We start from the raw sequence: 27,516 nt of genomic DNA on the forward strand, positions 1-27,516 counted from the left end.
CGTGGCTCATTGTCTGAGGTTTCATCGTGAACCATTTTTCTTGGGTAGTTTCAGCAAGTGGGGGTTTGCCTTCCACTCTCAGGGACAGGCCCAAGTCTATTTCAGCCAGAATGGGAAATATATTTGTATGTTGTTGTAAATTAGCTGTTCAACATTGGTGTTAACTTTTCTATTATTTTTTTCAGTTTTGTGCTCAGGCTTGTTACAGTCTAGGTGTAGTAGAGGGTGTGTAGAGGCAAGACGACAGTCCCTCCCCACCCCCTAACTTTGCCTTGTGCCTGTCTCTAAACAGTGGGATGAGATTTGGTCCTCAGCTGATGGTGTTCACTTATCTGCCTTTATCCTTTAATCAAGGGCAGCACAGTAGCATTGTGGATAGCACAATTGCTTCACAGCTCCAGGGTCCCAGGTTCGATTCCGGCTTGGGTCACTGTCTGTGCGGAGTCTGCACATCCTCCCCGTGTGTGCGTGGGTTTCCTCCGGGTGCTCCGGTTTCCTCCCACAGCCCAAAGATGTGCAGGTTAGGTGGATTGGCCATGATAAATTGCCCTTGGTGTCCAAAATTGCCCTTAGTGTTGGGTGGGGTTACTGGGTTATGGGGATAGGGTGGAGGTGTTGACCTTGGGTAGTGTGCTCTTTCCAACAGCCGGTGCAGACTCGATGGGCCGAATGGCATCCTCTGTAAATTCTATGATATCCTCATCATGCTAACATTCAGGAAGTCCAACCAGCTTTCTGTGATTTATGAAAAACAATACTCTACAAATTCTCTGTTAAATGCTTAAAATTGATCAGAAACTATACAGGCAATTGTTTCAAAGTTTTGCTTGATGCAGAGGTAGCTGGGAGTCCAAATTTTCTTTTGTTTTATCAACTATAAAAGTGCCACAAATTTTTCGAAGAGACACTTAAATCTGATTGCTTGATTAAATACTTTCTTTCTATAATAGGCTAATAATGCCTCTGCAACAGGGATTTCAGTTTAGTCCTCTGCTGTACTACCATGGTACACCAATAATTGTATACAAACCTAGGAGGCAGTGTTGAATTCATTTGAACCTGAATGCTTTCCTAGCCGTGATACGAGGCTAAGGCATTACAGGGGAAATCTGAGAGAACTGATTGGATGTTTCCTCTCTGCAGATGATTAATATGGCTGCAGGTTTTTTCCTCACTGTCGGCGGTTAACTGCAGACCTCCGTGATTTTATGCTTGCAGTGGTATGAACTTGGAGAGAAGGTCACAAGAGATGAGTTAGCTAGCCTTAAATGCTGTAGTGTGTTTTGCAGAAAAAGCAGTTTGAGCTTCTAAGGCACATAATGAAGGCATTTCCTTGTTGCTGTCCCCTGGATTGTTGTGAGGTCAGCTTTCATGGTAAGTACACACCTTAAAGCTGTGATGTTAGAGTGCTTGTTTATACAAGATGCCGGCCTTTAATTAAAGGTGTTAAAAAGATTAGAAATAAGTTTTTTTTGATACAGCTTTTCTTCCTGTTTTGCTCAGCACACACCAGTAACAATGGTGATGAATCATTTTGTAGATGACACTGCTTTCAGCTTCATTTCATAAAGATTTAATTCCAACTTCCATGGGGAATGTGTCCTTCTGAAGCTGATACAATGATATTGCTAGAATGTATAGGAAAAGTCATGAGCTCAAGATATACTTTATCTAATTTTGTTTTTATTGATCAAATTCATTTTCTGCAGAGTGCTGTTTTTTTGTGTTGAACTTGGTCACCAACAATCAAGTGTGTGTGCTAACGTTGCCATGTTGAATACTTATTTTATTCAAATTAAATTCATATTTTCCTTCTCCGTGTTTGTATGCTATGCGTATAGCCAACCTGCAAAATGGCAATCATTCAACAATTTAAGTTTGTATTTCCATGCTTCAGTAGGTGAAAGAAGGTTGCCATCTGTTTAAAGGGCAAGCCTAGTAAATCTAATAGTAGTGTTGACGTATTATTTACTTCAGCGGGGTGCAGTCATGCAAATATTTGGAAGGGTAAAGGGATACAATGGGATGCAGGCAATATGTGGAAATTAATACGCTGTAAATGCAGTTCAGATTCATGTTTGTAGATTAGATTAATTTACTACATGTCATTATAATTAGTGAAACACTTTTCTATCTGAAGTGTGGGAATGAATTTATTTTAATTGCATTTGCAGGTTTGATTGTATCGCAATAATACATCTTGTCTTGAGAAAAGTATTGAACATGATACATCTATTAAGAAAGTACAATAAACTCAACATTTGTGGAGAGAAAACCTTTTGGGAGTAAAGCAGAAAGCTAAGATTGTGTTGGAAGCCCAATGTATGACAGCATTGATCAATCCTGATTAAAATGCATTATTGTTTGATTAGTACAGACTTTCATTCCACTGTGGGGTATTTTAATTATGCCGAGTCAGTACCTTGGGGTTGATTTATTATTTTGCAACCTGTCGAGGATGATTTTGGCTGTGATCATTAGATTTTGTCCAAGTTACTTGGTCAGTCTCTTGGGAATAATTTTCTAAATGAAATGTGGGCTGTGCCCAAGCTGATGAGCCACGATGGATTAGGACAGGCAAATAAAAGTCGGCTATATCCACCGGTTTCTGGAAAAACTGTTTGGGTGGCATTGGTGAAATGTGCAATGCTGAAGGTTTCGAGGGAAATGTAGTCGCTGCAGGCATTTTTCATCAGGAGAGTGTCGAATGGAAGGTTGTCTCCCTGCTCTGTGCTCCATTCAATGAATTATGTTGGTTTCTGCTTGCTGGATTGCTGAAGTGATAGAGGCACAACTAATTCAGCCATTTAAGTTACACAGCCCAGTTTCCGAAATGGCTCAGTTATAAGCACCACTAGGTGCTGAGACATAAGGTGCAGAAGGTTCCAGATTCCTGTGATCACCTAACTCTGCTTGACCAGACAACAACGGCAGCATAATTGTCTTCACTATCTCTTGAGGTGAAGAAAATAACAATTCAGTTTAGGTTTCTTCTCCTGATTGATATTGTATGATCTGTACTGGAAAGTATGTTTGTGGATAGTTGAAGAATCTCACTGGATCTTGCTTTTCTGATTCTTAGTTGGAAGTCAGAAGCTGTATTCCCAAACCAAATATTTTCTTTGGACGATCTTTTGGGTTTTAGCATTACTCTCTCAATCAATATATGGAAATAATTGCCCGACATTCGGACCAGTTAGTACTGTTCTAGAAATCTGTGTAATTTGTAGTAATGTAAACCGCTTTGGTTGTTGCATCCATTTTTTCTTTTATAATTAACCATTTTCCATAGCCAGGTGGAATTATTATGTATAGCATGCAATGCCATTCCTTGCTGAAGTTTCCTGTTGCTGTTTCAGCTATTTAAACATTTATATGTAAGTTGTGGGCCATATATAATTTATTTATATATATATATATATATATATCTAAGTATTTAAATAGTCATTCTCATCTAAAATAATTGGCTCCGTCTTCTGATTGCAGTTTATCATGTATTTTGTGGGTGATCAGCATCTTTTGCTGTTTAGTTCTGACTTAAACATCACACATCTGTTATAGTTGTGTTCCAGACAGACTCCAAACACGTCTTGGTGTTCATCTCGAGCAATGTTATTTTGGTTTGTGCAGGTTACAATGAATTGTATCCTTTCTCAATTAATTAACCTCTGAAATAAATGAATGGACTTAATTGTGATGCCAGATCTGTGGGGACATGAATGGAATGGTCAATGAATGGTAGAGTTATTTGATACATTGGATTGGTCTTTACTGAAAGAAAAGAAATCAGATGGAAGACCCCTGCAGTAGTCTTTGATGAGAAAAGTGATATTGTGATAGATAAAGGAAACATTTTAGATACTTTAGTCTGTCTAAGCGATAGCAAGACACCAGGAGCTGATGGCATTGGATCCTGAAAAAATTGGAGAAAATTCAAGATATTAGAAATTGTATTTAAAGGGAAATAGAACTAATCTGGGAAATTACAAGCCAGTTTGTCTTACTATCAATGATTGTGAGAGATGTTTTTCTTTTTTAGAGACTTTAACAATGGAATTACCACATATATCAAAATAATTAGAAGCAACCACCACACACTTCAACATGGGCAATCTTGCTTGATGAATCTCTCATAGAATGTCATGGGGCAGTTAGACAATTGCACTGGATGTGGTGGAGATGGACCTGTAACCCAGTAAGAAATCTTGCAACACCAGGTTAAAAGTCCAGCAGGTTTGTTTTGAATCACTAGCTTTCGGAGCACAGCTCCTTCATCAGGTGAATGAAGAGGTGGTCTCGACAACCATATATATTTATATATATATATATATATATATATATAGACAAAGTCAATGATGCAAGATGATACTCGCATTCAAAGTATCATCTTGCATCATTGACTTTGTCTATCATATATATATGATTGTGAACCCACCTCTGCACTCATCTGATGAAGGAGTTGAGCTCCGAAAGCTCGTGATTCGAAGCAAACGTGTTGGACTTTAACCTGGTGTTGTAAGACTTCTTTCTGTCTCCATAAAGACAGTCATCCGAGACCAGGACCGTGAAGCTGTGAGGCAGCAGTGCTAACCATTGTGCCCACCAAATAAATCCTTGGGCAGGTATCATCATCAGTTACTTCTGCATTCCACTTCCTCATACGTGTGATCGTTTGCAATACCCAGACTGACCATGCAACATTTCTACTTCCCCTTTGCTGACACTGGTGAAGAGTAAGCGTCACTAATTTGCTCTAGAGAACCATATAAGTCAAGAATCTTGGCATTCTCAATCAATTTCTCACTTAACCCCCTGCACATCAAGGTAAACTTGCCAGATCATTTAAGATAATGTCTCCCAGAGGGTACTTAAAACAAATCAGGCTGGCACTGACAATTGCTGGTCTACTGGTGGGGGGGGGGGGCTACTCAATATGGGTGGAGTCATTGGGCGCATTGATTCTGGCACATATTGCATCCGGAAGAGTGTCATGTTTTTCCTCGTGTCGTCATGTTCGGGTCTGTTGTAGACAGTTGATAGTATTTACTTGAAGATGATATCTGGCTTATGGGCGATCTTCTTTATCATAGGAGATTCAAGTAAATTATTTATTTTATGCAGGAATATGAAGAAAGATCTAGGAGAGTCCAGAAACCCCTCTCTCCTAATCAGAGTGTGAGGAAAAACCTTGACTTTGAGCCCCTCTCCACAACAGCACTTATCCTTGAAGACAGGCCAGCGTAAGTACCTAACCTCTTTAATTTTAAAGTTCAGCTCAAAGAAGATTGTATGCCCTAAAGTACTTGTTGTTCTCCTGCGATGTATGAGAAAAAAACGGGTAGCCTTCAGACCAGTTTGAGTTTGTATTTTTCTAACTACATTGCTAAATTAGCTTGTGGTAGTAAGTTCCTTTTTGTAAACTTCCAATCTATCTTTTTATTGTGTGCAAAATGTTGGATCGTTTTTCTAAACCTCTTTTTTTCAAGGGGAGGGATGGTAAGTTTTTAAGTTTTAAGGTAAATTATTTGTCCATTATACTTGTAAGGATCCTCCTGTCAATCCCTGTCTGTCCCTTATTTTTTTCATTTAATTTCTGTTTTGCTATTTCAATTGTTCTAATTGGACAATTAATGGGGCCTATGCCTTTAAGATGAACTTCACCTTTCATTCAAGTGGCTGGTAAACTCAGGATTGACTTATGACCTCAAACAAGACAGGTTGCAAAGAACTTTATATTTTGGATCAGCAGATTCATGGGAGATCAGGGCTGACATTGTGATGGTCTTGGCTGTCAGCTAATGGACTGTTTTGAATTGCTGGACATTATCAAAGGCTTCTGCCAATTGGTCGGGTTTCTCTGCAGTGTTCCTTCCTCTGTGATTGTTTTTGCTTTTACTTACTTTTTGCTCGAAAGCTGATTTTATACAAATTTTATACAAATTATTGGTTAATTCACTTGTGTTGAAACTCCAGTATCTGTGGAGCTGCAATCGATCATACACTAGCCAGGGTGTTGTAACATACTATAGGGAATATTGAAGACCGATAAATACTAAACTTGGGCACTCACTATGTATTCTACATAGTGATTATTGAGAATTATTATCATAGAATTCACAGTGCAGAAGGAGGCCATTCGGCCCATCGAGTCTGCACCGGCTCTTGGAAAGAGCACCCTACCCCCAAGGTCAACACCTCCACCCTATCCCCATAACCCAGTAACCCCACCCAACACTAAGGGCAATTTTGGACACTAAGGGCAATTTATCATGGCCAATCCACCTAACCTGCACATCTTTGGACTGTGGGAGGAAACCCACGCACAGACGGGGAGAACGTGCAGACTCCGCACAGACAGTGACCCAAGCCGGGAATGGAACCTGGGACCCTGGAGCTGTGAAGCAGTTATGCTAACCACTATGCTACCGTGCTGCCAATTAATTGAAGATCCACTTTGCATAAAGCAAGTGATTATAATAGCCCAAAGCTTTTAGATTTTAATTACTCAGGGCGGGATTTAACGAAGTGGGAACAAGTCCCATAGCGAGCTCGTTTAGCCACATGTTTCCCGGTGCTTGTAGCAGGGAGAAACACAGCGCGATAAAACGGCATCCAGGTTCGATAGGATGCCTCAGCAGGGAACCCGCGATCGAGACTTGACACAGCCCCGTTTTGTGCACTGAGGATCTCCGCTCGCCAGAATCCTCAGTGTAGCAAGAGATCGGGATGCGTTCCGATCTCTGGAGCCCCTGAAGCGACCCCAGACCCCACCCCCCAAGTCTCACCGCAATATGGGAGGTCGCCCCCCCCCCCCCCAACCTGTGCAGAATACCCTTGGCCCGATCTCCACCACATAATAAAATGCCAGCTTGCCACTTTGGCAGTGCAAACCTGGCATGCTACACTGCCCCTGACAGCGCCTCCTGGGCAGTGCCAGGCTGGCACACAGGTGACACTGCCAGGGTGCCTTGTGGCACCAGCAGTACCAGGGTACCACCCTGCCTAAAGGGCATGCACCTGGGGGTGTCTGATCCTCTGAGACCCCCACAATGCCTTCCATCTGGTCCCCATTTGTGGCGACCAGCACTGAACGGCGCTCGCCCGAGGTCTCCCCCAGGGGGTAGATCCCAACGCATCGGGTATCTTGAGAAACTGCATATTAAAGTGAGACTAGCTGTCTCGCTTTAATATGCTGATGTGGATGGGGTTTACATCGCAAAGTTATATCTTGAGGTGTTGTGAACCAGGTAGATCCTGGGAGCAGGGTTTCCTGGCTTCTGTTGGCCACGGTGGGCCGTGGTGAGCTGTTTTTCGGGTGCAGTGTGGCCGTTTGATCGCACCCCCAGTGTGTGGATAGAGGGGTTAGACGTTTTAGTTGCTGTGATATGAAGAGTCTAAAGTTCTGTTCCTTTTTCACAAGCACACATTTATTTCATTCCAACAGCCTTTGTACAAAACTCTAACTATACATTACCTCCCAGAGGCCATCTGAAGCCCCTTTACATATCAGTGTCAATTAATAGATACTTAATATAAATGAGACAACTAATTGCAATGTCTCTTAACCCATTACTTAAGTCTCCCCTTCCTTGGAGAAAAAAAAAAATTAGGTGAAAACAAAATTTCAAGAAACTCAAAAACACACACATGATTCCCCCCCCCCCCCCCCCATTTTTTGTTTAGACGAGAAAGAGAAAAAAAAAGCCTACAGAAACAAGCGCCCTTCATGAACAATATCCAAAAGTTTCTGTGAACTCGCCCCTCTTTTCGTAAAACAGTCAGACAGTTGATAGCTCCTGTCGACCCATTTAATTTTTGTTATTTCCCCTCTGCCCAACATCTGCTTCAAACTTGCGATGTCTATCTGTAACCTCTTTTCATTGACACTTTTTGTAGAGTGCACATTTTTCCACAGGAATTTATTGTCAATGTGACAGTCAATAGGTATATTAACCAAATCCCCTAATCCCAAAATTTCTGTCAATATCTGACTTATATAAAAGGCCATATCCACCGCCTCTACAAGGCTTAACGTCTCAGCAGCCAAAGTGCTTTTTACCACTCTCCTTATTTTCTTTGTTTCCCACACAAGCGGGCAACATTTACCATTGTTCCCCAAAAGGAAAATTATAAAACCTCCTGCGCTTGAAACCCCATCACATAAATTTGCGTAGGACGCATTACTATAAACTATGAGTTTCAAGTGCCTAAGGTCACCTAAAACCGGGAACTTCAAAACACTCTCCTGCATTTTTTGTTTGGCCAACGCTTTATTTGCTCTTATTATGTCTTCCACTTTGGGATCATTCATTTTTGTACTCAACTCTAAGACATCAAAACTCACGTCCGGTCTCGTCTGTCTACCTAACCAGTTCAGTTGCCCAATTAAACTTTGCAGTTGCTCTTTTTCTATCTTTGAAACCATTGCGTCTTTTTGTGAAACTTGGCCACGACTAATTGCTATTGGGCTGATGCTTTCCACTAAGATTGCTGACGTAAAGTTGCCCCTAACTTAGTCTGTCCAATTTCCAGTCCAATATATTTAAGTGCACCGGAAGCCTGACTTCCAACCCTGAATTCTTTCCTCAAACCAGAGATTACAATAGCTTCAAAATCACTAGTCCCACCCCACAAAAAAAATCAAAAAATCATCGACATGCATCATAAAAATGCCAGAAAGATTTCCTTTATAGTGCCAGTAAAACATTGCAGGATCTGCTTTCAACTGGCAACAGCCTAACTTTAACAAAACTGACCGTACCGAAAAATACTAGACTCTAGATGCATCATTTAATCCATATACACATTTGTTCAACTTCGAGTACCCCTTCTGTGTTAGCTGCTTCTTTAGGAGGACGGAGAAAAATGTCTCTCTGGAGCTGATGCCCCTGCAAAAAGGCAGCTTTTATATCTGTAGATTTGCATTCCCATGCCTTTGTGGCTAATAGAGCCAAGAAGATCTTTAAAATAACCTTTCCTGCTGTAGGTGAATCTACCCTTAAATCCTGATCTTCTAAGTTTTCTTCAAATCCCCTTGCCACAAGCCTGGCCTTTGCCTTATAAGTTCCATCCGGAAGAACCTTTTCCATGCAAATCCATCTGTGGGATAGAGCTCTTTGTCCCCTATCCGGTACTTCCGTGTATACCCCAAATTCACTCCAACTATGCAATCCTTGCTGTTTAGCTTCTTTGATAACTTTTTCATCTAATTTATTTGAAGCCACCAAAATCTCACTTGCATGTGGGCTTCTACTCCTATTAGTATTCGTAGTCTTACTCGTGTTCCGAGATCGTGACAAACTACGTCCCCTCTCCCGCCTGGTATCTCGTTCTGTACTGCTACTGCTTGATCTTTCCCTTCTGCTGTGGGATGTCCTTTCAATAGTTCTCGACCTTTTCCTGCGGACTTGTTCACTATCCGATGTACTATCTGAACTGGCACTGCGTTTCTGTGCCCTCCATTTTTGAACTTCGTTTTCCCAGTCCATTGTCTTGACTCCTTCCCCTGAATGCTGTACATTCAACCAATGTTTATACTTTCCAGTGGCCTTCCCTGCTCTACTAATAACAGTTGCATCCTTCCATTGACTAGACCCTTCAGGCAAGTATGTCACTTTTGCACCAACTTTTGGCAGTTGCCCTTTCGGAAAAATGGCCTGTTCTAATTCATCAGAAGTGCTGTGTTCCTCCACAGAAACCCTGTCGATATCAGTTAATTGGTCCTCATAGTTCTGTAACACATGCGTACTAGATGACTCTGGTTCCTCGTCATGTCTGTCTGCTCTGTCTAAATTTGAAAATTTGTAATCTGTACCCATTATCCTTGATGAATTTCATAGAATTTACAGTGCAGAAGGAGGCCATTCGGCCCATCGAGTCTGCACCGGCTCTTGGAAAGAGCACCCTACCCAAGGTCCACACCGCCACCCTATCCCCATAACCCAGTAACCCCACCCAACACTAAGGGCAATTTTGGACACGAAGGGCAATTTATCATGGCCAATCCACCTAACCTGCACATCTTTGGACTGTGGGAGGAAACCGGAGCACCCGGAGGAAACCCACGCACACACTGGGAGGATGTGCAGACTCCGCACAGACAGTGACCCAAGCCGGAATCGAACCTGGGACCCTGGAGCTGTGAAGCAATTGTGCTATCCACAATGCTACCGTGCTGCCCGGTATGTACCCTAACAGTTTGATTACCATGTTGCAAAATAATTGTTTTGCCATCTATGCCTATGATCTTCCCTGGGCCTTTCCATTCATTAGAATGGTCTCTCTTATAGTATACCATGCCTCCTTGCTGAAAAACGGCATACGTTATGTCCTAAAGCTCTGCGAATTCTTTCAGAGACTTCTGCTTCCAAAAAAGCTTTTCTACTGCTATGTAATGCATTTAAATGTTCAGCAAAACCAGAGCTAATTGTAGTCCCCTCCCAAGCTGGAGGCTGGTCATCCAAAATGGACGGAATTTTAGGATTTCTACCAAACACTAATTGATAAGGACTATAGCCCCCAACCATCTGCAATGAATTCTTTGCATGTACTGCCCATGCTAAAGCTGAATTTAGCCTGCAATTTGGTCGATCTGCCAAAATTTTCCGAAGCATGTCATCGATGACAGCATGACTTCTTTCACAGACACCATTACTAAATGGGCTTTCTGCAGCCGTATTCATAACTCTGACATTCATGTTTTCACACATATCCCTAAACTCATCATTAGCAAATTCTCCCCCATTGTCCGTAAGGAATTTTGCTGGTGGACCCATTCCTGTCCCTATCCATTTTTCCACGATTTGATCCAGAATTACTCTCTTTTCTTTGCTTCGTACAATCGTTGATTGACTAAATCTGGTTGCTAAATCTACAAAATGCAAAATAAATATGTTATTTGCTTTATCCCAGACCTTAAGGTCCATGGCCACAATGTCGTTAAAATCCCTGGCCAAAGGTAGGGTTACTATCAGGCGTGCTGGTGTCCTTCTGTACTTCCTACAAACTTCACAGTGGTCACTAACCTGTTCTAGTATAGTCGTCATCCCTTACCCCTGCATCCTTTAATAAATTTTTCAGCCTCCGAGGAGACGGATGTGCAAATTGCCTATGCAGTTTTAATACCACAAGCTTTTTAATCGGCTAAAGTCTCATTTTCAACTGCCATTAACACATCCTTAACCACTCTACTTGAAATATTATTTGTCAGTAATGGAATACAATAGTGTCCCGACTGTGTAAATTTTAAGTCCACCGTCTTTCCAAAAACTGTTGCCTTATCCTGTTCCATATCCAGTTTCATGTGTGCTTTCTTCATCGACGGTCTGCTCAGAAGCAAAGGTATCTCACTTGATACAACATCCGTGCAAATGAAATGATTCACTCCGGCAATATTGCAAGGGATCACCACTCTTTTCAGCGACTTCAGACTATTATCATCACCAAACCTGAAAATTGTGGAACTTTCAAATTCCTTAATCTTGTTACGATTTTCAGTATTCAAAGAGTCCAGGTAACATTTTAACCAGCCAATTCCACACAGTAGATGTGCAGCCACTGTCCAATACAGCACAGTTGAAGGATTCTACAACCAACACCCTCATTACCGGCGTAAAACTGCTTGTCAATAGGATAATGCCTTCTTTCTGGTCACTATCTTTTTCCTCTTCTGACTCTTCCGTGTCATGTGTCGCTTCAAACACCCTATCATAACGAGTTGGACAGTTGAAAGCATAATGGTATTGAGAGTCACATCGAAAATATCGATTTATCATGCCCCGTGCATTTCTGGGGTTCATCTTCCTATTGTAGGTTCTAACTGGGTTTCTGTCTTCATAATTTCCTTGTCTCAGTCTTCATCTATAGTCTTGAGCCCTGTTCGTAGCCATACAATTTCTCCATCCTATTAGTAGTGTATCTTCCATATTCTGCCTTATTGCAGGCTGACCTATTTGGGTCATCAGAGCCATCGGAATCGAATGTTTCCCCAGAAACTTTTGTCATCTGTTCGAATAAGGTATCCTTATCAGTAAACTGAACTCCTGTCAAAACCAGGAGCCTATCCATGTTGCTCACTCAAACACAGTCAAGTAATTTAAAGGCCAGCACAGACTGTGGAAATTCCAGATTGTGTTTCTGCAGCCTTTTATATAGTCTGCAAAATTCCATTATATAGTCTTCCATGGAGATATGGAGATATCCTCCATTTTCCGGAACTTATCAAAATCCGACCATGCTTCATATGCACTTAACAAGTCATCTTTCTTATAAATCTTATCCATATAATGTAATAAAGTCTCCAGACCTCCTGAGTCTAACTCTTCCAATTCCAGCTCGGAAAGCACTTTGTTTCGGATTTTACTGCCATATGGTAGAGAAAGAGCCAATGCCATACCTTGTTTTCTCTTTCCCAAAGCAGTTACTTTAGTCCACATAACTACTGAACTTCTCCATTGGTCGTACGATTCCCTTTCAGAAAATAAGGGAGGATAGTCATATCCAGCCATCTTTATCCTCGGTTCAGCCATATATCCCTTTTATTTTTTATTTTCTCACTCACTCCTTGGTTTGATCTGGAAAAGTTGTATTTTTCAACCCTTCATATTTACACAGCAACCATCCTCTGCTACCAATTGTTAGACATTTTAGTTGCTGTGATATGAAGAATCTAAAGTTCTGTTCCTTTTTCACAAGCACACATTTATTTCATTCCAACAGCCTTTGCACTAAACTCTAACTATAATCACCTCCCAGAGGCCACCTGAAGCCCCTTTACATATCAGTGTCAATTAATGAATACTTAACATAAATGAGACAACTAATTGCAATGTCTCTTAACCCATTACTTAACAGAGGGGTGCACAAAAATAGGTGATGGCTGTGATGCCCCCATGATTAAATTATCTGAATGACTCATCTAACCTAAAAGATAATGGTTAAGCAATCTGTTTGAGCCCTACCAGCTTCCAATGAAGCTGTACCCCAGGAGGTGCCATCTGTTAGTGGTAAGAAGAAATGTATTTAAAAACTATGACAACCATTGCCTTGTGTCATTCTAAGCAGATCAGTCAGTAAATCATTACTCCGTGTGGTAACGCAATGGAATTTCACTCTGACATGTGCAAAGTTAGCTAACCTTTGGTGGCTCATTGTTGGGACACTGTTTAACTTCAACATATTTGTTTTAGGTGAGGGGCAATAAACCTCCACCTCCAAACCTCTCACGCTTTTTGTATCGACAATGGTTGATGTTGAGATTGAACTTGGCTGTGATGCCGTAATAGTCAAATAGCCTGCTGATGCATGTAGAAATTGTACAGCAGTTATCATGGGGGATTTTAATCTACATGTCGATTGGTTTAACCAGGTCGGTCAAGGCAGCCTTGAGGAGGAGTTTATAGAATGTATCCGCGATAGTTTCCTAGAACAGTATGTAATGGAACCTATGAGGGAACAAGCAGTCCTAGATCTGGGGTTCTGTGTAATGAGACAGGATTGATTAATGATCTCCTAGTTAGGGATCTTCTCGGAAGGAGCGATCACAATATGGTGGAATTTAAAATACAGATGGAGGGTGAGACGGTAAAATCAAATACTAGTGTTTTGTGCTTAAACAAAGGAGTTTACAATGGGATGAGAGGAGCTAGCTAAGGTAGAGTGGGAGCAAAGACTTTATGGTGAAACAGTTGAGGAACAATGGAGAACCTTCCAAGCGATTTTTCACAGTGCTCAGCAAAGGTTTATACCAAAAAGAAGGAAGAACGGTAGAAAGAGGGAAAATCGACCGTGGATATCTAAGGAAATAAGGGAGAGTATCAAATTGTAGGAAAAAGCATACAAAGTGGCAAAGATTAATGGGAGACTAGAGGAAAATCTTTAGGGGGTAACAGAAGGCTACTAAAAAAGCTATAAAGAGCAAGATAGATTATGAGAGTAAACATGCTCAGATAGTAAAAGTTTCTATAAATACATAAAACAGAAAAGAGTGGCTAAGGTAAATATTGGTCCTTTAGAGAATGAGAAGGGAGATTTAATAATGGGAGATAAGGAAATGGCTGAGGATCTGAACAGGTTTTTTGGGTCGGTCTTCACAGTGGAAGACACAAATAACATGCCAGTGACTGATGGAAATGAGGCTATGACAGGTGAGGACCTTGAGATGATTGTTATCACTGAGGAGGTAGTGATGGGCAAGCTAATGGGGCTAAAGGTAGACCAGTTTCCTGGCCCTGATGGAATGCATCCCAGAGTGCTGAAAGAAATTGCTAGGGAAATTGCAAATGCACTAGTGATAATTTACCAAAATTCACTAGACTCTGGGGTGGCCCCGGCAGATTGGAAATTAGCAAACGAGACACCACTGTTTAAAAAAGGAGGTAGGCAGAAAGCGGGTAATTATAGGCCAGTTAGCTTAACTTCGGTAGTAGGGAAGATGCTGGAATCTATCATCAAGGAAGAAATAGCGAGGCATCTGGATGGAAATTGTCCCATTGGGCAGACATAGCATGGGTTCATAAAGGGCATGTTGTGCCTAACTAAGTTAGTGGAATTTTTTGAGGGCATTACTAGTGCGGTAGATAACGGGGAGCTAATGGATGTGGTATATCTGGATTTCCAGAAAGCCTTTGACAAGGTGTCACACAAAAGGTTGCTGCATAAGATAAAGATGCATGGCATTAAGGGTAAAGTAGTAGCATGGATAGAGGATTGGTTAATTAATAGAAAGCAAAGAGTGGGGATTAATGGATGTTTCTCTGGTTGGCAATCTGGTTAGCTAGTGGTGTCCCTCGGGGATCAGTGTTGGGCCCACAATTATTCACAGTTCACTTAGATGATTTGGAGTTGGGGACCAAGTGCAATGTGTCCAAGTTTGCAGATGACACTGAGATGAGTGGTAAAGCAAAAAGTGCAGAGGATGCTGGAAGTCTGCAGAGGGATTTGGATAGGCTAAGTGAATGGGCTAGGGTCTGGCAGATGGAATACAATGTTGACAAATGTGAGGTTATCCATTTTGGTAGGAATAACAGCAAAAGGGATTATTATTTAAATGATAAAATATTAAAACATGCTGCTGTGCAGAGAGACCTGGGTGTACTAGTGCACGAGTCACAAAAAGTTGGTTTACAGGTGCAACAGGTGATTAAGAAGGCAAATGGAGTTTTGTCCTTCATTGCTAGAGGGATGGAGTTTAAGACTAGGGAGGTTATGCTGCAATTGTATAAGGTGTTAGTGAGGTCACACCTGGAGTATTGTGTTCAGTTTTGGTCTCCTTACCTGAGAAAGGACATACTGGTGCTGGAGGGTGTGCAGAGGAGATTCGCTAGGTTAATCCCAGAGCTGAAGGGGTTGGATTACGAGGAGAGGTTGAGCAGACCGGGACTGTACTCGTTGGAATTTAGAAGGATGAGGGGGGATCTTATAGAAACATATAAAATTATGAAGGGAATAGATAGGATAGATGCAGGCAGGTTATTTCCACTGGCGGGTGAAAGCAGAACTAGGGGGCATAGCCTCAAAATAAGGGGAAGTAGATTTAGGACTGAGTTTAGGAGGAACTTCTTCACCCAAAGGGTTGTGAATCTATGGAATTCCTTGCCCAGTGAAGCAGTTGAGGTTCCTTCATTAAATGACTTCAAGATAAAGATAGTTTTTTGAAGAATAAAGGGATTAAGGGTTATGGTGTTCGGGCCGGAAAGTGGAGCTGAGTTCCTAAAAGATCAGCAATGATCTCATTGAATGGCTGAGCAGGCTTGAGGGACCTCCTGCTCCTAGCTCTTATGTTCTTATGACACACACTGCATAAGCTTGTATGTAAATGATGCTACGTAGTGGTACTAGTGTTGCTTCTCTCTATGGCAACATGCCCCAATGAGAATTGCCTTGGGGAGAAAGCAGGGAGGAAACTGAAGGTAAATAATGTAGCTTTAAATCATTCTTTTCTTGTATCCAATCTTATTAGGACAATGTTGACACTTGTGTAACGCTATTGAGTCAGAATTGTTTTGAATCGGGCAGCACGGTGGTGCAGTGGTTAGCATTGCTGCCTTACTGCGCCGAGGTCCTAGGTTCGATCCCGGCTCTGGGTCACTGTCCGTGTGGAGTTTGCACATTCTCTCTGTGTCTGCGAGGGTTTTGTCCCCACAACCCAAAGATGTGCAGGGTCGGTGGATTTGCCACTCTAAATTGCCCCTTAATTGGAAAATAAAAATGAATTGGATACTCTAAATTTATGGGAAAAAAAGAATTGTTTTGAATCATTTGATAAGTTATTGGATTTTCTCAGGTGCTGTAGAAAATATTTGCAGCTCAAATGTTTCGAACTGAGAAACACGTACGACATGTTTCTTTGAATTCCCTCGTCAAAGGCCATACTCAAATTAAGGCTCAAGATTCTTCGACTTATTTTTCTAATTGTTAAATTATGCAGAACCATTGGATAATAATCCAAAACATCAGTCAAATTACTTGTGCGGAATCAAATCTTGAGGGGATGAGATGAAAATGGCTGACAAGAAACTTGGAGGATGGCCTGCTGACTCTCCTGCAATGTTATAGCTGGAAGGGCTTCAGCTTCATTGTACAATGGCTTCAATTTCAATTTTGGAAGGGTGTGGCAGTTTAGTAGGTGGGAAAGTGAGTTGCAGGGTGACATATTGGGAAAAAACCTATTGGGATCCTTTGCCACGTGTGGGATAGATGGGATGAAGCCCCTTTCCAAAAATTGTGCAAATCATCCAGGTTGATAATTCAACCTATTACTAAGGGAGTGGTGCATTGCCGGGATGATTTTGAATGAAATGTTAAAACGAAACCCTATTCACCATCTTGGTTGGATTTTAAAATCCCATGACACTACTGGAAGAACAGTGGACTTGTTGAGCTATCCTGCTCGATCAACAAAGCCGCCTTCTGACACTGATAAAGATTATTATTATCAATTGGTTATTGGTCTTTCATGGATCTTATGAGCAACCTTCCCCTGCTTAAAGACTGCACTTCAAAAGTATGTCACTGGTTGCAAAATATTTTGGAGCCTCCCAGGAAGATAATCTTTATTATTGTCACAAGTAGGCTTATATTAACACTGCAATGAAGTTACTGTGAAATGTCCCCAGTCGTCACACTCTGGCGCCTGTTTGGGTACACTGAGGGAGAATTCAAAATGTCCGATTCACCTAACACGCACGTCTTTCAGGACTTGTGGGAGGAAACCGGATCGCCCGGAGGAAACCCACGCAGACAAGGTGAAAACGTGCAGACCCAAGCCGGGAATTGAACCTGGGACCCTGGTGCTGTGAAGCAACAGTGCTAACCACTGTGCTACAGAGATGCAGTGGGCTGTTCAGTAGAGTAGTGAAAGGAGGGGTTGTGAGTGAGAACAATAAGGAGGTAATGAGCATTTGATTTCCTCCCTCCTTGGTTCCCTCTTCTGCTTTATGGGTACATCTCTTGCTTAATATTTGATTGATTATAGCACACTCTAGCATCCATGCCAAATTATTGAACTTTCTAAGCTAAAAATGTTCTTGCCACTCAGTTACATTTGATTCACTGTTACATTTTCTATATTACATACATAGAATTTACAGTGCAGAAGGAGGCCATTCGGCCCATCGAGTCTGCTCCGGCTCTTGGAAAGAGCACCCTACCCAAGGTCAACACCTCCACCCTATCCCCACAACCCAGTAACCTCACCCAACCCCACCCAACACTAAGGGCAATTTTGTACACTAAGGGCAATTTATCATGGCCAATCCACCTAACCTGCACATCTTTGGACTGTGGGAGGAAACCGGAGCACCCGGAGAAAACCCACGCAGACACGGGGAGGATGTGCAGACTCCGCACAGACAGTGTCCCAAGCCGGAATCAAACCTGGGACCCTGGAGCTGTGAAGCAATTGTGCGATCCACAATGCTACCGTGCTGCCCCAATATATGCAAGCTCAATATAGAAATGTCATTTAAAAAGCATCATATTCAAGTGCATGGCAGGTGTTGAAATAGTTGCATCTTTGCTGGCGATTGATTATATGGACCCATCTTGGTTCATTGTGCATCTTTTCTATTTTGAACTGTTACAATAATTGGCAAGTTAACAAGCACTGAGTAACGACTCTTGTTTCTCCTTAGGAATCTCCCTGCAAAGCCTGCAGAAGAGGCTCAGAAACACAGACAACAGTACGAGGAGATGGTGGCTCAAGTGAAAAAACGAGGTTAAATGCTAGTTTTCTTCATTTATTGTTGTTGTGGGTATATTTTAGTGGCAGCTTTCAGGGAGGTATCGTTATGCTTAAGGATTGTGACTAGGTGATGTGAAGCAGCACTCTTGGTTATTTCAGGTTTCTTTTCAAAATTGGTTTAATTTTTAAACCTCCTCCTACCCTTGCATTTTCAAAAGCTAGCTTAACCTGAACTGCCTGGTGGGAAATGCTGTACACCTTGCTTCATTTTACTTTCCATTTGACCATTAGAAAAAAAAAATCCAATGGGAGCAAAAGGGACATCTGGTCTGATCCCATCCGTTTTGATGCAGACAGGTTAGCTTAATGTTAGTCCTCAGACCGTTGCATGTTCATTTTCTGTAGTTAAAGATAAATTCATAGTTGGTAATGTTTGTGAATGAAAAATAGATGGAGGCTTTGGACATCTTGTTGCTCAGAAGTTTGTGCAGACCATCTATTAGATGGTATGTTTTTCTGAATTGTTTTGAACCAAAGACTTGAATTTGAGTTTTGTTTTATAAAATGTCACTTTTCTAAAGGTGTTTATATGGAAAATTGTTTTAAAATTACGCAAGTTTACATTAAGTTTTTGTTGTTTCATGCAGAGCAAAAAGATGCTCAAAGGCGAAGGAAACTGCTGGAAGACAGGTGTAAACTGGAAGAAACTATCGGTAATGCTGTGGTTACCTGGAACAATGAAATCCTACCTAATTGGGAGGCTATGTGAGTGAGGAACAAAGAAAACTTATAATGTAATCTTAAGTTGGCTTGTGTGAATGCTGACTAGATTCTTAGCACTGTTGTGTGGACTGATCGAATACATACTGGAAATAGAATTTTCTTCCAAGTATTTGTTTATCTTGCAATTATTATGACAGGGGCGGATTGAAGTTCTGAAACCGTAGAACACACGTAGACCTATCAGTTTCCCTGTGTGGTTCAATTGTCATTTCAGCAGTACATGAATCATATTAATTTTTCTCCTGAATTTTTACCACTCCTTTTCTAAAAAAGCCAAGGTAGAATTTCACTGCCATGTTTGGCCATTCCGCAAGTGTGAGCCTTCAGAATGAGTGGAGTTTGGCGATCTTGGCAAGAGGGAGGGCGTCAACGTGAGCCTCATCTTACCCCAGCGAAACGGACACAGAATGCACTTTCCAGAAAGAACTCCTTAAAGAAGTTCAGCATTCTAATGATTTTCCCCAGTTCTGCCACAATAAGGCCTGAGTCAGTTCTCTAGTTTGTTTTGTTCCTTTAATTTGATGTGGAGCCATTTGGAAGAAAAGGGGAAATGGTGGAAGGCTTGTTGAGTTTCAACGTGCAGATGTAAACCTTGCTCTCGTCCAACCCTTTATTTCTTCCTCCTAATTTAGCCTGGAGCTATTTTATCTCTGTGTAGCTGTCTCTGCTTTTGCTATTATTTGGTCTCAATGCTGCCTGCCTGGGCAAGGAGCTGAGGGTGCAAAAGAAAACAATCGCATGAGGTGCAAATTTCAGTATAAGAGAAATGTCCCTGAATGGAATAGTTTGACTGTTGAGGTTGAAATTCTATTGCAGAATGTTTGCCATAGGTAATCTGTACATGGGTGACCCTAGCATTTTTTATTTTTGGGGGGGATTAATGACATGGATTTGGATTTATTAAAAATGTAACTTTATCCTAGAGTACACTTGAAAAACATAGTGACTTTGTATTTTGTATGCATATTTATAGTTGCACAGAGTTATTATCCATAGTTGAAATATTTTTTTTTAATTTAACAACCCCTGAAGGTGTCATTCTCGTAAAGTTCGTGATCTCTGGTGGCAAGGTATTCCTCCAAGCGTAAGAGGAAAGGTGTGGAGCTTGGCAATAGGCAATGACTTAAACATTACTCATGGTAAGTGTTACACAGCTACCTAGCTGTAAATGTAATGATAAATGTAAAATCTACCTGCACTCTTTTTTTTGGGGGGAGAAATAAGTTCATGAGTCTCTGCTTTGACTTCAAAGAAACCAGGCATTTGCTGTAGTTTATTGTTGCTGGTAGGACATGTTTAGAAAGAAGTACTGGGATGCTGGTTGGGGTGAAGAAAGAGACGATGTATCAGATCTGTTAGGCAAATTATCGTTGAATCAAAGAGAGTCGCTGTCCATTTTTTCATATCTTTGGACCTTCCTGTACTCGCAAGCTCTGCAACAATCCGGTTTCCTGTCTATGGTATGCCTTCCATCGTCCTTGTTGCTTACCTGTCTCAATCACTGAGTTACACGTTAGTCTCCTGACTTGGGTTAAAAGTTAAAGATCTGCTGTTGAGAAATATCACAATGCAACTATGGACCAGATTAAAACCATAAAAGGCATTTACAGTACAACTTAGCAGCTAAGAGTTAGTTCTGGCTATTTTACCACAGTGATCTAATGTTCATCCTATTTTTATCCGACTAATGGTGATATGTTTCTCACTCATCTTCCCTCCCTGTTCAAATTTTCTATTTTCTGGCAAATGCACTGGTTTCACAGAATATGGAAACATAGAAAAATTACAGTGCATGAGGAGGCCTGTGCTGTCTGAAAAAAGTGCCATCCCCCATAATCCCACTTTCCATCTCTTGGTCTTGTAGCCATGTAGGTTACAGAACTTGAAATGAAATGAGTGCATGCTCATGTAATTTTTAAATGTGATGCCTTTACCACCCTTTAAGGTTGTGACTTTATTACCCTGACCGCTCACGGAGTGAATCAACTCCTCGCTTGTCCCTTTGCCAATTACTTTAAATCCATGCCCTGGTTATTAACCTCCTCTGCTAATGGAAACATATCCTTCCTATCCACTCTACCCAAGCCCTCAATTTTATACAGGTCAATTAAATCTCCTTTCAGTCTCTTCTGTTGCAAAGAAAGCAGTCTGTCTACATAATCTTTTCTCATAGTTAAAATTCTCCATTCCTGGCAACATTCTTGTCAATCTCCTCTGTACCCTCTCCAGTGTGATTACACCCTTTCTGCAATGTGGTGACCAGGATTGCCTGCAATATTTTAACTGTGGCCTAAGTAGTGATTTATGCAGTTCTAGTATAACTTCCCTGCTCTTAAATTCTGTGTCTCAGCTAATAAAGGAAATGATCCAATTTGCTGCCTTTTCTGCCTGTCCTTTCCCTTCAGGGATATGTGGACATTCACTTCAAGTTTCCCCTTTCCCTTTACGCTTCAGTATTCTACCATTTATTGTTTGTTGTCATGTGGGACCTTGTTAAAACCTTGCTAAAATTCATATACACTGCCTCAAATGTACAAGCATCATCAACCCTCTTTGTTACCTCCTCAAAGAATTCAAACAAGTTAGTCAGACATGGCCTTTCCTGAACACACTGACTGCTCTCGACTAATGCATTTCTTTATAAAGGACAAATTACATTGCCTCTCCAGTTTCATCCTGATATTTTGCCCACTATCGAGATTACTCGGGCTATCCCTTTCTTCCTTTTTAAACAATGACGCAATGTTAGCAGTTCTCCAGCACTACATCTGTAACTAGAGAGATTTGGGGCAATGGTGATCTCAGCTTCTGCTATGTTCTCTATTGTTTCCCTGAGCCTGGGGTGCATTTCATTCAGACCAGACAATTTCTCTACTTTATTTTAATATTACTTTAATTTTATTTTATTTTTGTCAAATATCTTTTGGTTTTCCTTAATGAAGGCGACACAGTGGCGGCCTGGGTTCAATTCCGGCCTTGGGTGACTGTCTGTGTGGAGTTGCACTTTTTCCCCTTGACTGCGTGAGTTTCTTCCGGGTTCTCCGATTTCCTCCCACAGTCCAAAGATGTGCAGGTTAGGTGGATTGGGCATAATTAAGTGCCCCTTAGTGTCCAAAGATTAGGTGGGGTTATGGGGATAGGGTGGGGGATTGGGCCTAGGTAAGGTGCTCTTTTGAAGAGTTGGTGCAGACTCAATGGGCCGAACGGCCTCCTTCTGCACTGTAAGGATTATGTACAACCTGCACAGTCCAGATTGGTTTCTCCTTTTTCAGGACTTTAGAGTATTTGCTACGCAAATAATTTATGTTTCTCCTATTTGTTGAGAGCCACCCTTCGTGGTAGCAAACGTCTCCGTGGTACTTGGTTATGCAGCAACTAAAATGTGATCAGTTTAATTCTAAAGCACTTTATGATAAATTTTTCTTTCTCTCCGCTGAGCCTGAATTTGGCACGCTAATTTAATCTAATATGACAACTTTTTAAAACTGCTTCACTTAAAAAAAAAAGTTTTAAATTTAAATGCAATTAATTTTCATGTCTGAATTTCTTCAGAAATTACACTCACTTTTCAACTAATTTTGTCTTTTCAGAGCTGTATGATATTTGCTTAACGCGGGCTAAAGATAAATGTAGATCTCTCAGTACAGCACACTCTGATGTCGACAGTGAAGGTACATAGTTTTGAGTACTTAATGGTGTTCCTGGAGGGGCTTGAATAGAAGTAACATGTTCATTTTGCATTTGTTAGTGTCAGCAGTAATGTATTCCTGCAAGCAGCTAATGTTGAAATCTATTAAACATCTGCCATTCAGTGTTCACATAAAAAACAAAGTGTCAATTCTTAGGCTTGTTTGGAGATCTTCATAATGGGTGAGGGGATGGGGGAACAGCAAGATGTGAAAGAGGGAACATAATAGATTTAAATGATTAGTTTGACCATCAGCAGGAGACTGCAACGTTCTACCTGCCCTTGATAATGCATCTGATGCTCAATCTTTACTTGCTATTAGTTAACCATCTTATATTGACATTCTTATTGAACAGTTTCCCAGCACACATTATCTTCTTGATATGGGAATGGGATAATCAAAGCTGTTAACTGATCTCCAATGCCCAACTTCATTGTGTGATTCCATTTAGCAACCTGCATAACAACTACTGTAACTCGCCCACGAGTAGGGTGACCCAAGGGAATGAATTTGTGACTTGCTGGTTTGATTGGATTTGATGCCCAGCCATTTTCGTTACTCAACAGTATTTTAAACTTGGCCCCATCTTCAATCTCTACTGGAAATGCACCTACTCAATTCCTTTTTTAAAATAGATTTAGTGTATCCAATTCATTTTTTCCAATTAAGTGGCAATTTAGCATGGCCAATCCACCTACACTGCACATCTTTGGGTGGTGGGAACGAAACCCATGCAAACTCCACACGGACAGTGACCCAGAGACGGGATTGAACCTGGGACCTCGGCGCCATGAGGCAGCAATGCTAACTATTGCGCCACCGTGCTGCCCCCCTCAATTCATTAATGGTCAACAAAAATAAATGAAATTGGCTTTTTAAAATTGAAATGCTCCTTTTTGTTCTTAATAGGGAAATATAATAGAAATTATACTTGATTCTTTTAAATATAATCTACTATGTTAACAGTGAATGAATTGTTAAAAATTAAGTCCTTTCTGGTATCTCGATACTTAGATATTTGGTTGTTCATTGAATATTCTAATTTTTGCAGCATCATAAACTAAGCTACCAAGCATGTGTTACGTGGTCTAGAATAAGTGTATATGTTGCTACTTTCCAGATCTAGGATTGTCTGTAGCAGACAGGGAAGCCAGTCTGGAGCTCATAAAGTTGGACATTTCTCGCACCTTTCCTAACCTTTGTATATTTCAGCAGGTAAATGTTTTCGAACTTTTGATCTGTGGAACTAGGGTGTGTTTTGAACACAATTGGCTAGAAGTCCAGTGGAAAGTATGTGCACACACACACACCTATATATGGATAGAAAAACAACACGTGACAACATAGTAGATTGGTTCTGGAAATATCTATACTGAGGTCTGAACTAAACTAATATACTGAAAACTGAGCACCCTTACGCTGGGTGCTTTCTAAAGATGGATTATGGAGGTTGAATAAAAAATTAAAATATAAATTTAAAGTACCCAATTCATTTTTATTCCAATTAAGGGACAATTCAGCGTGGCCAATCCTGCACATTATGGGTTTCATAGAATTTTCATAGAATTTACAGTGCAGAAGGAAGGAGGCCATTCGGCCCATTGAGTCTGCACCGGCCCTTGGAAACAGCATCCCATGCCTACACCCTATTCCCATAACTCAGTAACCCCACGTAACGTTTTTGAACACTACACTAAGGACAATTTATCATGGCCTGGGGGGGGGGGGGGGGGGGGAGAGCGCGGGGAGACCCACGCAGACACTTGGAGGATGTGCAAACTCCACGTGGATAGTTGCCGGGATCGAACCCGGGACCTCAGCGCTGTGAGGCAGCAGTGCTAACCACTGCGCTACCATGTCCTCTTTCCCCCCCCCCCCCCCCCCCCCGAGTTTGTACAAAAATATCCCCAATTTTCAGTCAACATAATTCGCTACATATGTCTTTTCGTATAATGAAAGCCAGTTTGCTATCATCATAGAATTGCATAAAATGTATAAGCCTGTCAGCAGTTTTTGTTATTTTGGTTCTATAGAAATATATTTGATCTTCAAGGTAGGCTTTCTAATTCTATTGTAATAAACTAAAACGTTTTAACAATTGCAGCACCGTTATCAAATTCTTTGCTGGATCATTGAAAAATGATTGCCATCTATTAGATCTCCGTGAGGGAACTGTAAACCAAAACAACCCCCAAAGAAGTAATTACCAACAAAATTTCACTTTCTGCAACTTTTACTTTAACGCAAATCAAAATTAACTTAAATTATACATAAATTAACAAGCAAATGATGCTTCAAATGAAAAGGTAAATTTTACTTTAAGTAGTCAATACACACACACAACCACAAACATTCCACTTCAGCATTACATAGCTACGCAGTTCCACAACATGCAATTCTATATTCATAGATAAGAGAATTTACAGTGCAGAAGGAGGCTATTCGGCCCATCGAGTCTGCATCTTTCTTAAAGGAGCACCCTACTTAAGCCCACACCTCCACCCGATCCCAGTAACCCACCTAACCTGTTTGGACGCTGAGGGAAATTTATCATGGCCAGTCCACCTAATCTGCACATCTTTGGGCTGTGGGGGGAAACTGGAGTGCCTGGAGGGAACCCATGCAGACACTGGGAGAACATGCAGACTCCGCACAGACTGTGTCCCAAACCGGGAATTGAACCTGGGACCCTGGAGCTGTGAAGCAACAGTACTAACCACTGCTACCGTGCTGCCCGTCGTGCAGGAGAGGTCAGGTATTCTTTCCGACAACCGCTTTCACCCCTCAGTTTCGCAGTTACAATTATCATCTGCAAGGCACACTTCTCTCCCTTGGCTTAAGACAGTGGTGCAGCTTTCAGAATTCCTTTCCACCCAACCAACTGATAACACCCATTTCACAGTTTGGCCACCTCTGGGAAAATATTCAACTCCTTAATATCTGAGGTATTCATATTGCTTTCTTGGTTTTAGATCTTTTTGGTCAGCTTTTACAGAACTCCCAAGAGATCCTTTCTGCCAGACAGAAAAACTGACATCTTCCTGCGAGTGATTTGCTGCGACTCTTAGCAGGAATTTGCTGTGTTGCTCTTTCTGAGCAAGAATCTCCGACCTCCCCGCAGCATGTTTCTCACCGATGGGAGGCAACTGGCCTTTGGCCAGCGGTGAGATCTTCTGGTCCCACCGCTGTCAAAGGGATTTCCTGTTGAATCCTTCCCACAACACTGGAAACCCACGGTGAGGGTGCATCTTTGACAGTGGCGGAAAATCCTACTTCTAGCTGTAACTGCTTTCTCTTTATGCCTATTTGGGCTTTCATCCTCTACCTCTTCTTGTAGCTCTCCTCTGTATCTGCAGCTCTCCTTTGTGTCTGGTGACATGGCAGCTGTATCTTTTTTAAATTTAGAATATCCAATTCTTTTTTCCAATTTTTCCCCGTAAAACAGGGGGAAAATCTTTCCCCGTAAAACAGCCTCCCTGAACAGGCGCCGGAATGTGGCGACTAGGGGCTTTTCACAGTAACTTCATTTGAAGCCTACTTGTGACGATAAGCGATTTTCATTTCATTTTTCATTCAATTAAGGGGCAATTTAGCGTGTCCAATTCACCTACCCTGCACACCTTTTAGGGTTGTGGGGGTGAGACCCACACAGACACGGGGAGAATATTCAAACGCCACACGGACAGTGACCCGGGGCCGGATGGCAGCTGTATCTTAACTTCCCGTTGGTACTTTTTCTGGGTCAAGGGTAACCAGGTTACATGGACCAGTATTTATTATACATGAACATTACAATTACTCCTTTTGTAATTGATGCAAATTCGTGCAAGTCTTTTTTGAACATTCTAAAAAACAGTTACAGATTCCTTAGACATTTTAAGGGAATTACAAACTTTCTTTACTGTACTTTCAGATCCAAGATTGTCGCACATCATTGATATAAGAATGGCTTTCAAATACATTTGTGTAGAATTGTGCTATTTTTAAGTTGGCTCCATTTCTAAAATGGTGCACTTAAACTTCACATACTGTGTCCATTTCAAGTTATTCCTATTATAGCAGCCTTGAATTAAAATTGTGTCTGAAGTATCTATTTGTGTTACATTGGAATAAAACCAATATCTACTTATTTTCACAGGGAGGTCCTTATTATGATGAACTACACAGCATTCTAGGTGCATACACTTGCTACAGACCTGATGTAGGATATGTAAGTCTCTTGCACATTTGCCATGCTTTCAGCTCTCTACTGCTCTCTCCTCCTCTAAGACTTTCCTTAAAAACTATCTTTTTGACCAAACTTTTTTGGTTGCTTCGGTCTTTGATAGCATTCCTATAAACTGCTTTAGGATATTTATGCTAACAGCAATGTATAAATGAAGGTTGTTTTAAAATTAAATCAACTACAATGGTGAATGGATTTCTTTGTGGTTTAATGTCTATAATGAACTTGGTAATATTCACACTACCTCAAGAGGAGGGATGAGCATGCTTCCTCATAATAACAGTCTAATTCCAAGGCAGTCAAAGATGAAGCAAATTGAGCAGAGACCCAGTGAATCAGTACATGCTTGTGACATTCACAGAGCTCTGAGCACAGGTTTTTGTTTAGGAAGGATCATGGTGAAGGAGTAAGCACTTGGGAAAATGCAAAGAGGAGGATAACTATAATGTTGTCAATTTTCTTTTTCACAAAGCTGCAAATATTGAAAATCTCAAATTAAAGAAAAATGCTGAAAATTCATGAGGCTTGTTGATGAGACAAATGATAGATTACTATTTTAGGTGTAGATCTTTTGTCCGTAATGATGAAAGGCCCACATGAGAACTCCTATCCTCCCTCTTTACAAATACTGCAGTAAA

At 41.2% G+C, this 27,516-nt stretch overlaps 1 protein-coding gene across 2 annotated transcripts in view; it reads left to right on the forward strand.

The window, feature by feature from the left end:
* Window positions 1–27,516, forward strand: part of LOC140408405 (TBC1 domain family member 14-like) — an 88,102-nt gene that overhangs the window by 43,338 nt on the left and 17,248 nt on the right. Inside the window, exons 1-8 of one of the 2 annotated variants that reach the window (XM_072495559.1) lie at window positions 1,155–1,374; window positions 5,122–5,240; window positions 18,132–18,214; window positions 18,829–18,946; window positions 19,997–20,103; window positions 22,555–22,635; window positions 23,774–23,868; window positions 26,792–26,863. In XM_072495559.1, coding sequence (XP_072351660.1) covers window positions 1,372–1,374; window positions 5,122–5,240; window positions 18,132–18,214; window positions 18,829–18,946; window positions 19,997–20,103; window positions 22,555–22,635; window positions 23,774–23,868; window positions 26,792–26,863 — 678 coding nt within the window. In that variant the 5' untranslated portion in view covers window positions 1,155–1,371. Of the gene's footprint in view, window positions 1–1,154; window positions 1,375–5,121; window positions 5,241–18,131; window positions 18,215–18,828; window positions 18,947–19,996; window positions 20,104–22,554; window positions 22,636–23,773; window positions 23,869–26,791; window positions 26,864–27,516 lie in introns of those variants that run through there. The other variant, XM_072495558.1, reaches the window with a different exon arrangement.

This window comes from Scyliorhinus torazame, chromosome 3 (genome assembly GCF_047496885.1).
Source record: "Scyliorhinus torazame isolate Kashiwa2021f chromosome 3, sScyTor2.1, whole genome shotgun sequence".
Lineage (NCBI taxonomy): Eukaryota > Metazoa > Chordata > Chondrichthyes > Carcharhiniformes > Scyliorhinidae > Scyliorhinus > Scyliorhinus torazame.